At 37.7% G+C, this 12,740-nt stretch overlaps 1 protein-coding gene across 2 annotated transcripts in view; it reads left to right on the top strand.

Annotated features, from left to right (window-relative positions):
* Window positions 1–12,740, top strand: part of grik4 (glutamate receptor, ionotropic, kainate 4) — a gene marked incomplete at both ends in the record, with an annotated part of 175,185 nt that overhangs the window by 42,455 nt on the left and 119,990 nt on the right. For both annotated transcript variants that reach the window (XM_079245816.1, XM_079245815.1), the window contains 2 exons: window positions 848–1,012; window positions 9,211–9,308. In XM_079245816.1, coding sequence (XP_079101942.1) covers window positions 848–1,012; window positions 9,211–9,308 — 263 coding nt within the window. The remainder of the gene's footprint in view (window positions 1–847; window positions 1,013–9,210; window positions 9,309–12,740) is intronic.

Below are 12,740 nucleotides of genomic sequence, written 5' to 3'. Positions count from 1 at the left end.
CTGCAAAATTCAGATCAGAGCATAAGTCACATAAAATCCCTTTTATAATTTGCTTAGCTAAGCTATACACAAGACAGAAATCAGTTAATCTGATTGCAATGCCACATTACAGCTAATATTACACACACTATGCAGATAAATCACGTCTTAATACATGTTGTCTCATCCGTTTTTTACTGTGCAGATTCCAATATTGATTTAATTTGGTATTGGACTTCCTGTGCGTCTCTAGAAACTACTGCGGTGGCTTGAGTTACTTTATGAAAAGCAAACAGGCACCTGTCTGGAGTGTCTTTGCTGCATTAAACAGGATGTGATGAATTTGTCCTTTTACAGCCGTTCTGAACGTACCTTTGAGTCGCTTAAAAATGTGAACGCTTTCAAGGTTTTATTATATAGATTCAATATTTACATCACACGGCACTCACTGCTTTTAGAACAAAAGATTATTCTTAACACTAAAAGTTGCTCCCAAAGCGTGTAAAAAAAAAAAAGATGATGTTCCATTGTAACTATGCAAAATTAATGGCAAGCAGCGCTCACAAAACATCACATAAATGTTGGTTTGAAGAAATCTATGCACCAAGGGAGCAGCTTTCGGTGAAATGAGCTTTTATTGGTTTTTTTTATTTTTGTTTGGTTTTTGTTTCTTTTGGTCTCTTTTTTAATATAAAAATAAATAATGCAAGTTCTTTGCTTACTAGTGATGCAGACCACATTGGCTCTGATTTATTTTGGAAAGAATGTTTTAGAGATGCCCGGGTGGATGAATACAACTTATATTGACTTTTTCCTTTTTTCTGCCCCCTTGTAATCTGTTGGTGCTTTTTTATTCACTTTTCCCCAGCTGCCATCCTCGATGATCCTATGGAGTGCAGCAGAGGAGAGCGTTTGGCCATCACCTTGGCCAAAGATAGCATCAACAGAAGCAGCAACCGCTCCACCACTGGTAAACTGGAGGTGGACATCTTTGAACTGTTGCGAGACAGTGAATACGAGATGGGGGAAACAAGTAAGTAACATTAGGATGAAATATCAGTCAGTTGATACAGAAAATTCAACGTGCATGTTTTTGTTTGTTTGTTTTTTTTATGGTGGGTTGTGCATGTTGTATGTGTGAGTGTCAGTTTGGACAGAAAACTGTATGAATCCACGTGATCCAGCACTGGAATAAGCAGGTAGATAAAATGGATGGATGGAGCTGATCATTTCACACTGAGTACTTTTCATTCAAAGTTTTACACCTTTAACTTTTTTCTCTCTTTTTTTTTTTGTTTTCTTTTGTTCTCTTTTTTTTTTTTTTTTTTTTACTCTATTATTGAAAATTGGGACTTTGCATGGAGAGAGCAAAACGTGGCATGGGCTGTGTCCGAACATCCACAATATTCACTAACCCCTCATTTACTGCATGGCTGAACTTTATGGCGCATTCAGACACAAAGCTGGCTTTTTTCTGCTTGCCGCAGATCACGTGATTACCAGCTCTCGCCACGGCAGCAACAACACACATGAAGATTTCATTCCAAATCCATTCCAAAGTGTCGAGTGAAAATATTTCATTTCCTTGTTTTTAATTTAAATAATCTGCTTTGATGTTTGTGTCACTTGCACTGTTTTGAGCTCCTGCCCCCCCGGTCCTGGTCTTTATCGACTTGTCTGGTGACCATCGATGCTCACTACTTTTTAAAATGCATTGTTGGTAATTTTGATTGCAATACGACTTTCTCTCTGTACATTTGGACACCTCTTAGAAAATGGCGTTAGCTCTTCATAAGGCGAGTGCAGTGTTTAGACACAGCCATGGAGACATAAGAGCATTCAGCTAGCTAGTTAGCAAGCTACTTTACGAGCATTAAGGGATGGAAACTGAATGTGAGACATTGTGTTACATCTCAGAAATAATGACAATAGCAAGGAGACCATTTGTTCAGCTGTGTGTGTTTCCTGAAGGATTTAATGCATCATAGCAGGAAGTCTTCTACCTGCTTGCCCTCCTCCAGCTGCTCTTATTTTTTGAGTAGGAGGTGATCTGAAACTGGATTATAAAGTCTGTTTTACATGTTGTTGATGTGACAATTCACAGTGTGCTTTCTGTCTGCTGGTGGGAGAGTAGCTCACCTGTGTGTACTGGATATAGTTACATGACAAAAATATAAGGCTCTATTGTTTTTATATTAGATCACAAAGTAATTCTATAAGAAAGGGAACTTCAGATTACCTATGCTCTGATCTGGTAAAAAACAGGAATGATCTAACTAATAAAAATTTGAATGTAAGATAATTTAATGAAAAAGCATGTAAGATTGAAAATAAAATTTTAAAAAAACCTGATTTTTATCCCCTACTTCTATCAAATAGTGCTTATTATTCATCATTGATAGAGGAAAACAAAAACAACCCTCGGTTAATTTTCAGCACTGTAGCCAGGCTTACTAGGAGTCGGAGCGCTGAGGAGCCATGTATTCCATGTAATCTCCCGTTTATGTCCAAAATTCTGGAGAAAATAGTTTCAGCTCAGCTACATTCCCTCCTAAGCAGAAATAATTTATTCAAAGAGTTTCAGTCAGGATTTAGAGCTCACCATAGCACTGAGACGGCATTGGTGAAAGTTACTAATGACCTTCTTATGGCCTCAGACAAAGGACTTCTGTCTGTACTTATCTTGCTTGATTTTAGTGCTGCATTTGATACAGTCGATCATAACATTCTGTTACAAAGACTAGAACAGGTAATTGGAATTACAGGTACAGTGTTAAGCTGGTTTAAATCATATTTATCTGATAGACTTCTGTTTGTTCATGTAAATGACAAGTCCTCCTCCCAAACTACAGTAAGTCATGGAGTTCCTCAATTCTCTGTACTTGGACCAATACTCTTCACGCTATATATGCTCCCTTTAGGCAAAATTATTAGACAGCATGGAATAAACTTTCATTGTTATGCAGATGATACTTAAATGTACTTATCATTTAAACCAGATGAAACAAATCAGCCCAATAGGCTACACAATTGTCTCATAGACATAAATACTTGGATGACTAGAAATTTTCTCCTCTTAAACTCAGATAAGACTGAAGTAATTCTCGTTGGATCTGAAAAACTCAGAGCTAAATTTTCCAGTTTTGTAATGAACCTAGATGGCATTACTTTAGCTTCCAGTGCTACAGTGAAAAACCTTGGAGTAATATTTGACTCTGACCTGTCCTTTGGCCCACATATTAAGCAGGTTACTAAAACAGCCTTCTTTCATTTACGTAATATAGCCAAAATTAGGCACATTCTGTCTCAGAGTGATGCAGAAAAACTGGTTCATGCTTTTGTTACTTCGAGACTAGATTACTGTAACTCTCTATTACTGGGTTGTCCTAAATATGCCCTGAAAAGCCTTCAGCTGATCTGCAGCCAGAGTCCTGACCAGAACCAGCAGGAGAGATCATATTTCTCCAGTTTTAGCCTCTCTTCATTGGCTGCCTGTTGAATCTAGAATAGAATTTAAAATCCTTCTCCTTACATATAAAGCCCTCCACAACCAGGCACCACCATATATCAAAGACCTCATAGTTCCTTATATACCAAGCAGAGTACTTCGTTCCCAGACTGCAGGCTTACTTGTGGTTCCTAGAGTCTCAAATAGCCGAGCAGGAGGCAGAGCCTTTGGTTATCAGGCCCCTCTCTTATGGAATAAGCTCCCAGTTAGTGTTAGGGACACAGATACCCTCCCCACCTGTAAGACTAGGCTGAAGACTTATCTTTTTGAAGTCCTATAGCTAGGGATGGTTAGCATCCCTTAGTTATGCTGCTATAGGTTTAGACTGCATTTCCTGATACATTGAGCTTCTTTCTCTCTCTCTTTATCCCCCCCCCCCCCCCCCCCCCACCCCCCCCCCAATGACAGTGTTGCATCATTAACATGTATGTCTCCTGTCTCTCAGCAGGTCTCCCCGGCTGGGAGTAGCAATTCCTGTTGTCTGTTGTCTTTCTGTCCTCTTCCCCCCACACAGCAGAGGCAGATGGCTGCCTGTCCTGAGCCGGGTTCTGCCGGAGATTTCCTTCCTGTTAAAAGGGAGTTTTTTCCTTCCCACTGTTGCCAGTGTGCTTGCTCAGGATGGGAGATTGAGTTGGACCCAACTCAATCTGTTGGTTTCCTTATATAGGCTATTATGAATTGGCTTTCATTATGTTTCTTCTCTGTCTTAAAGCGTCTTGAGATGGCATTGCCGTGATTTGACGCTATATAAATGAAGTTGAATTGAATTGAAAATAAAGGTAAATTTAGCAAGGTTTATTATGCTGTATTCAGCATTTACGCTGTTTTGGAGGAGATTTCAAAACATGATATATATTGTCACATGGCAGCTGGAACCCTTCCCAGCAGATAGCAGGCGATGGGCAGAATTCCCTAAACAGATCACCAGTCCGTCATACAAACTGGTGATCTGTTTAGGGTACAGAGCAAACCAACATCAAACAAACAAGCTTTTTGCTGTAATGCCACAAAGTTAACCACCGCTCCACTGTGCAACCACTTTCAGCTAATTAAAGCAATATTTTTTATGTAATTCTGAAATTGTAGTAAAGAAGCACCATGCAAACATTTGGGCACCCACAAAGTCATTTTTTAAATAGGTATCAGATATTTTCAAGCCTCCAATTTATCAGAAAAATACTTAGTGATACACATTTCAGAGCTTTAGACACTCTTTAACTATAAACTATGTCCCAACGTTCAGTTTCTGTAGGCTTCTCTAATTAGCCTTTCTAGTACTCAGTACTCAGTAAATTAAGGGATGCTCACAAAGCCGAAGAAGGAATTAACAAGACAGTGTTATAAAGATGCTGTTTTACTTCAGTCTGCAAGAACAAAAACTTTCAGAGAAAAAAAATCAAAACTGAGGTTTTAGTGCAGAAGTCCTCCAGGAAGATTTACAACTGTAAGCACACACTAGAGGGGGGGGTGAACTGCTCTACTGCGCAGCCCCATCTGTACAAATACAACCTTTTGTTAAAGAGGCTTCAGAAGAAAAAATTTTATGCTCACATGAGAGAGTCCAACATTTTTCACTTAACATCCAAAGATGTTTTTGAACCAAGTCTTGTAAACTGGGAGCAGATAAAAATATACAGTTTTGTTTCAAATGGGCATAATGTTTATATGCCATTGTATAAACTACTTTAAATTTAACTGTTAAAATGGATGGCTATAATATTGATTGTGACAAATGCAATACTGAGATTGGGGCCATTAACTGGGTAGAAAACTTCTTTGCTATCAACTTCCTCAACGCCTTCATTTCACACATCCCCAGTACCTTGGTGCACTGTGCACTTGCCCCACACCTTAGTGTTTACTGATTCGATTTTTTAATTTTTAATGAAACCCACCTAAATCAATATTGCACAGTATGTGTCTTTAGAAAATGACCCATATAAACTGCTGTGACAAGAAGTGGAGGGATTGATTTTCGATATTATACAATCTCGCTCTCACAACTCTCAGCCTCTGTGGTGTTGCTTTATCCACAGATCCGAGTCATTTACCACAACAACAGGACAATGTGTTATTTTCTCGGCCTGGAGAAAGACAGACCCATCCTGAAATTCCTTCCTTTTTTGTGTGTTTGTGCACGGGTTTTTCTGTATGTGTGTACAGTACAGTGTGTTGCTGTGTCCAGGCTGGATTGTGTGTACACAGCACAAATGTTTTGTATGCGAAAGTGTGTGTAAGTGATTAGAGCCAGGAATTGGATTAGGGACGGATCAGCAGCCACAGTTGGATGGAAATATCACAGAGGGAGCGCTACCTGGAAAGAAAAAGTCCTCTCCCCTTTTTCAAGCAACACTCTTGCCTGTGAAGTACACAACTCCCAAATGATGCTTCCTTGAACTTTTTGCTGCCGTTTAAGGCAGAAACATAACAAGACAAGACTTTTGTTCATACAGACAGCCGGTCTTTCAATAATATGTATGTTATGTGTTTAAAGGCCCTGGGTGCCTTACTTTTAAGCTGCCTCTGGTTCACCTAGAGACTTTTTTCATCACATGAAAGATTTTTTTTTATCCTTTATTTATTTATTTTTTGTTTCTCCTTTTGTTTGGTTTTCATTCTTCAAGTCTTTATTCCCTCTGACTGTCCATCTTTTCTCTCATGATGAGCAAACCTTTACAGCTGCATTTTTCTCTGTTATAACCAAGCTTCCGTTGCTCTACTGATGACATTTCCACTTCTATGGAAATGCAATGTTTTGATATGCTTCCAGTTACGGTTAGTGTTAATGTTGTTTGGATGAGCGTAAAGGTGTTAAAATGACACATCTGGATTGATTGCACACTTCAAAACTGATTAGTTGTAGCTCAACATATAACAACTGCCTACCACAATATTTTTTTCATCTTAGAATAATATTGCTTTATTTGGGGAAAAAAAAAATGTATATATCTAACAGGTGGAAATACTGTTTCAGCCCTTCTGATGAGACAGATATGAAGTGCTGAATGAGATAAAAGAAATCCAGACCTGAAAGACATCTTTGTACTGCATTAAGTTAATTCATGATACCGCATCCACTGGATGGGGAGTCTCTATTTGAGCTACGTTGTTTTAACTAGAAATCCTCCAGTCATTATGTTTTTTTTTTGTTGTTTTTTTTTTTTTGTTTTGTTTTTTTTTAATGGGAAGTTATTCTTTCTTATTTCCCCTGAAGCAAGGGAAATAAGAATTATAAAATAATAAAAAATAATATTTTTATTTAGTGTAATATTCTCAAACATGTCTTTTTAATTACCAACACTCCTCTGTGTGTGGCAGTGTTTGGTCTGCTTCACACTCACACAGACTTTTGATAATCCAGTCAAATGGTTATAATTTTCTACATGTGCAAATCTAATTTTGACCGCCTCCATGGAGAGAACATGTTGCAAACCACCTTTGAGCTGGAAGATTTCAGATTGTGAACCACTGGTCCAGACCACTGAACTTTTCCCTTCTTGCTGTTCAGACTATCATGTTTAGTTGTACAAGCAATTGCGGGAAAAAAATCATTGACCCCTTAATGCCTCAGTGTGCCGAGCTCTTCACAATGTAGATATTGCAGGTTGGGTGTCGCCACCTTGGGTTCGGTCTTCCAGTGAAATATGCAGCTCAACCAGACGGATCAGATTTTTCACCTCTTCTGGCTGAATCTGAGCAGATAAAATGCTCTTATATCCATTTATACTCATTCTTGCCATTCTGATAACAATAAAATTATCTGTTAATGTCAATGTTCTATTTTTTATCTGTTTTTGACAGTTTCTCTTTACACTCAACATGAAAATACATAGTCTTACATTTTGGAGAGTCCTCATGTTTTACTGTTCTCTCCACTGAAGAGCATCTTTATGAGCACACAAAGCTCTCAAGGTCTTTAAATGAACTGCCACCAAATGTAATCCACTGATTGCAGTTCTTCAACCTCACTTTTACTATTTTTATTGTGAAAGTGTCATTTCAGAACATAAAAAAAAGAATCTAGTTTTAAGATTTACCACGACTTTATAGGAGAGAGAGTCAGGAAGAGACGAGAAAAACATCAAACTTTAATACTGCAGACCCAAGCTGTTTTTATACGGTACTTGCCCTGAGTGGGGATGCTGATAAGCAAATTTCTGAGACTTTAGATATCCAAATGTTCAATTTGATTCTGATTCAGGTTTACAATTTCATTCAAAATCAAGCCTCATATTTAAATTTAGTGAGAACATTGTATTATCAAAACAATTGTCAGCTCAGTAGAACAAATGATGGCATCCAAAAGAAGACAAGTTGGAGAACAGATTAAACTCTATCAGAATTGTACAGACAACTCTGTCTTTTGTTTTGGTTTGTTTGGTTTTTTTTTTTGTTTTTTTAACCTTACATAAAGTTTTCGTTGCATCTTATTTTTTTCTATGCATTAAAATTCATGATCAGAATCTGCCATCTGCAAACATACATGGGAAATAAAAAAAAAAAATAGGAAGTCAAGATGGAAATCATTAAAATAATTCACACCTAATCCACAAAATTAAAATAATCTTAGAAAAAAAGATCACATTCTTAACTCTTGAAATTTTGGAACTATTTTTATGGGAGTCATATTCTTCTTTCAATGACATTAACTTAGCTCAGACTTAATAATCAGTTTTATTTTCAGATGTCAGGCTGTGTATGTCAACTGTGCAGAAAGTGGGTAAATAAATGTGTCACCACAGCCAGCAGCATGCTGGCATCCAGTCAAATCAGCCAGTTTTATAATAAGGTGAAGCAACGCAGACAGGTGCAAACATGTGTGTGCACGTGTGTGTGTGTGTGTGTGGGCATGCAGTGTGAATGTGAGCATACATGTGCATGTTGTTGATCTTGTAAGGTGCCATGTATTTATGTCTTACAGGCTTCATGGGTGACTAGGGGGATTACTTATTAATCATTCCATTCACCGTCTTTTCACCATGGAGGTCTGAAAATGGCTCTCCTTTGCCTCTCTTACACACATGGCTGACTGCGTTTGCCCCAGTAACCAGCACCAAATTACAATAACCCACACACACACACACTTTGTTCACATCAGAACGGCACACTTCTTCACAATAAAGACAGCTGTGTTTTAATTATAAACCAGGGATTATAAACTCTCAAGAAATGTCATTCTCTTAGTTACCATGGTGGATGAAAGCATGTGTACACAAGAGCAGCAAAACTCATTTTCACAGGAACGTCCCCGTAAGGAGATGTGTTTTCGCCCCCACCGGTAAAGTCTTTAAATCAGTCCTTGTAAATGTAGTATTCGGAGAACAAGATGAGATATATGTCACATCTTGGGGATATTATTCCATTCATGTGCAAATATTCAGAAGCCAGATCTTAGGTCTTAAGCCCCCAGATATAACTATTTCTGTCTCTTTATGTCTGTAACTCTGTTGATTCCTTTCCATTTCTGTATCTTTCTGTCTCCACATGCAAGAGCACTTCTTGTTAACGTCAATCTTTCCCACAGGATAAACTCACGTTGGAAGAAAACTTTAAATGCATCTGTCCTCGTGCAGATTCCACTGATACACATGGGTTCAGGCTCTTTTGTTATGTTGGACCATACGGGTTGTTTTTTTCGTTTTTTGTTTTTTTGCCCATTTTGTTCTCATTTTAGCCTCTCTTTACTCTCCTCTCACCCTTCCTTTTCATTTTCCTCTCCTCAGTGTGCCAGATCATGTCTAAAGGCGTGGTAGCAGTCCTTGGTCCATCTGCCAGTCCAGCTTCCAACTCCATCATCAGCAATATTTGTGGAGAGAAGGAGGTGAGTTCCTGCATCCAGTGTTGTTGTTGCTTAATATTAAGCAACCTGTTCACAATTTAACCTCAATTAAGTGTTTGGAGCAATGATGTTCATTAGCAGCTTCTCGAAGGAGAGTGATAGGGAATGAAATCCAAGCTATTAGTAAAAAATGATGAAACACTTCACTGATCATCATGACTCTGTTCTCTATTCAAATCAAAGCTCTGCTTGACATTTGATTTCTGATTTCCCCCTCATTATCTCAGGAAGGTTTGGTTCATGCAGGCTAACGTTATTTTTAGATTGTTGTCGAAGCAAATACAAAGAACTAAAAGTCAGTTTTGTTCTGTTTGTTCGATGTTTGTTTCCCATCAAATGTGCTAACAGCAAAGCCACCTACACTGTATGCGCGTACATCATAACAGCTGCATGATATTATCATATTATGCATGGTACCTGCGAGATCAGAAAAATAACATTTTCCCTTATGACCTTTTTTTTTTATCAGTTTACGTGACTTGGGAAGTTTTCATAAAATTTCCTGTTGACACTAACTGGCTTATTTTCCCTCGGAAAAAGCTGTCAAGAAATGGTGTTTCTGAGTTACTGAAAAATATTAGCAAGGTTCAAATAAGAAATAAGCAAGAAGTATGTTTACAGAGGGTGCCTCACCACTGACAGCGAGGCTATGCATGTGTCTGGATCTCAGATATCTCTTTTGAATCTTCACCGTATCTAAAAAGGTTTTCTGTTTGTCTTCATCTCTCTATCAGGTTTCATGAGAATCAACCTGGTAGTTTTTGTATAATTTTGATGACTCACAGACATCACTGAAAGCACTGTCTCGACTGAGACTCCTTGTCAGGGGCATTAAGAGACAGTCCGTTACTTCCCCGCTGGAAAATCTCTGTTGCAATCCACCAAATATGGTATTCTTAGGAAACCATTCATTTCATCAAGCAATATTTTACAATTACTGATAACTTCTGTACTATCTACAGTGAATAAACTGCAGATTTGGTGTTTTACTTCATCATTACCACCTCTTTACCACGTAGTAGTGGTTCATTTCTCCCATCATAATCTCTTCTGTTTGCTGGGAAGGCATGTTTTGACTGCATGAATGTGATCAGCATGACTATTGTTCTAAGAGACATCCCATTACCCTCCTTGTCACTATAAGGTCCTCTGCTGCAGTAAAGACATCATTCTGTTATAGATGTAGACAAACCAGGACTCCCTGCTGCTAAAACCTCTGGTGGCACTGACAGGAGGGAATAACTTCTTTGAAACACTGACTGTGATAATACGACTGCATGAATATTAAAGACCTCATCACAAAAGAATCCACATTTCTCCAGTTGTTAACTGATCAATCCGGTGTAAAGGAGGCGATACAAGCCCTAAAGATTCAGTTCCCTCATCCTGTCTCAGATTTCATCCTTATGTAGCCTTCCTTATTGGTAATGGATGGGGTAATGGTCTGGATTATTGTAGTACTTTGAAGCTGAGCCAGTTATTTGCTTTTGTCACAGAAAGTGACGGGATTAGAAGATCTGCTGTTGTCGTAGTAAATTAATCTTTGTATTTTCAAGTGTAACACTTCATTAAGCAGTGATATTCAGCAGGCCATGGCCAGTGCTGATACCAAAGCTGTACTTAGTACTCAGACTAACACAAAATAATGCAGTTCTTGACACTGACTGGAAAAATATGCTATGTGTTATCGCACATAACTTGACAGCTTCATAGAAACAGAGCACTGGGTTTGTGATCTGCCAGTTGGCATCGGTCCTCATCTGCTCTGTAAGTGTAATATTATAATGCATCCACAAATCACTGTTGGCAACAGTCTTCCTCCAGCAAGACTTTAATGGGGGATAAAGCTCTTTTGTTTTAGACCTAAAGCATTTTAATCTTAACAACTCAGTCACTGTACTTACTCTGTCACTATTTAATCTTAGTTTTGTTAATCCATCAATTCAGTTGTTTACAATGGTGCTATTGTCATTTTATATTCAATCAAAACAGTATAATTGAAATAACTGCTTTGTGTTGAAACCAGTTCATATCCAGATATTTTTAGTCTAGACTCAAATAAATGTATGTACTTTCAGATTATACCAAGGATTATACCAAGATATGTTGCAGCTATGTTGATTCTATCCACCAGTTCTATCTTTAGTCTAAATTGGCTATATTGATAAAAAGAAGAAACAATCAGGATCACAGGAATTCTGAATGTTGTATTATTAATATTAATATTTTTAGCAGTAGTAATAGTATTATTATTATTATTATTATTCAGTACAGCAATGACTGTTGTCTTATCTCGTGTATTGCCATTGCTTCCTCAGATGACGTGTTCTACTGTTTTGTTGCTGAACCAGCTGTGATGCTTGTTCAAAACAGCCATTGTGTTGATACCCGATTGCTGTTATGTTTGTTATGTAGTGCTGTAAAACAAAAGACAGTTATCATATTATGCCCCAACCTAGGAAAAAACAGAGATAGGTGATTTTTTTTCAGCCTCAGGACGCTGGAGGGCAATGACAGCTCCTGAAATGTGCAAAATGAAAATCAGTATATCATCATAACAAATGATCAAAGCAAAAATTAGAGGCATGAACGTTTAAGGTCAGAAACTAACATAATATTGCTGTAAGGAAACTGTGATACCTTTTTTTTTTTCTTTTATTAGTGTTAAATGATACAGTACATCCAGAGGCTTTAGGTAAAAGCAGCAACAATATGATATATAAATCTACCACTACAAGAAAAGGTGTTGCATTGCAAATGCCACTTAAGTACAATACAGAAATATCATCAGCTGAATGAGCCCTTGCATTGCGGATAACCATCAGCACATATAATGTAGAAATGTTATCTATTTTTGCATGATTTAATTACTGTCTAAAGCTTAATTAGTTTGACATACCTTCATCAGTCACAGCAAAGCTAATTTAACGTATTATTGTTTAATCTAGAGGGGTAGGAGAATGAAGTCACATGAAAATAGAACCTTAAAGTAAAATAAGTCCCTTATTACAAGTCAAGTTATTACAATTCAAGAAGTTATACTGAGTTACAGCCTGATATTTAATATTTGATCCCAAATAAAAGCTTTACTCCTAATCATGTTTGGAAGAAAACTTCTGGTTCACTAAAATCTGCAAGTTTAGGTTCAAATCTGTTACACATGCTGCTATCCTCAACTTCGACTCTTTGCTCTTCATTGAAGATTGTATAACACTTTGTTGTCAGAGCTGCAAAGGTTAGAAGGCACTTAAAGTCTTGTGTGAGTCCACTTGAGCTTGTCCTCTGAAGTTTGTTAGACTGTAAATGGTTTGAGGTAATACCGTGAGAAGTTTGATGTGATGTGAAATAATTTTCCACCTCACGATAACATCAGACTGAATTCAGTTTGGGAGTTTAAGAAGTAGTTATGTCGGA

This window comes from Telmatherina bonti (assembly GCF_933228915.1).
Source record: "Telmatherina bonti genome assembly, chromosome: 9".
NCBI lineage: Eukaryota > Metazoa > Chordata > Actinopteri > Atheriniformes > Telmatherinidae > Telmatherina > Telmatherina bonti.
Note: the sequence above shows the minus strand (reverse complement) of the source record. Positions and strands in the feature narration are given on the sequence as shown.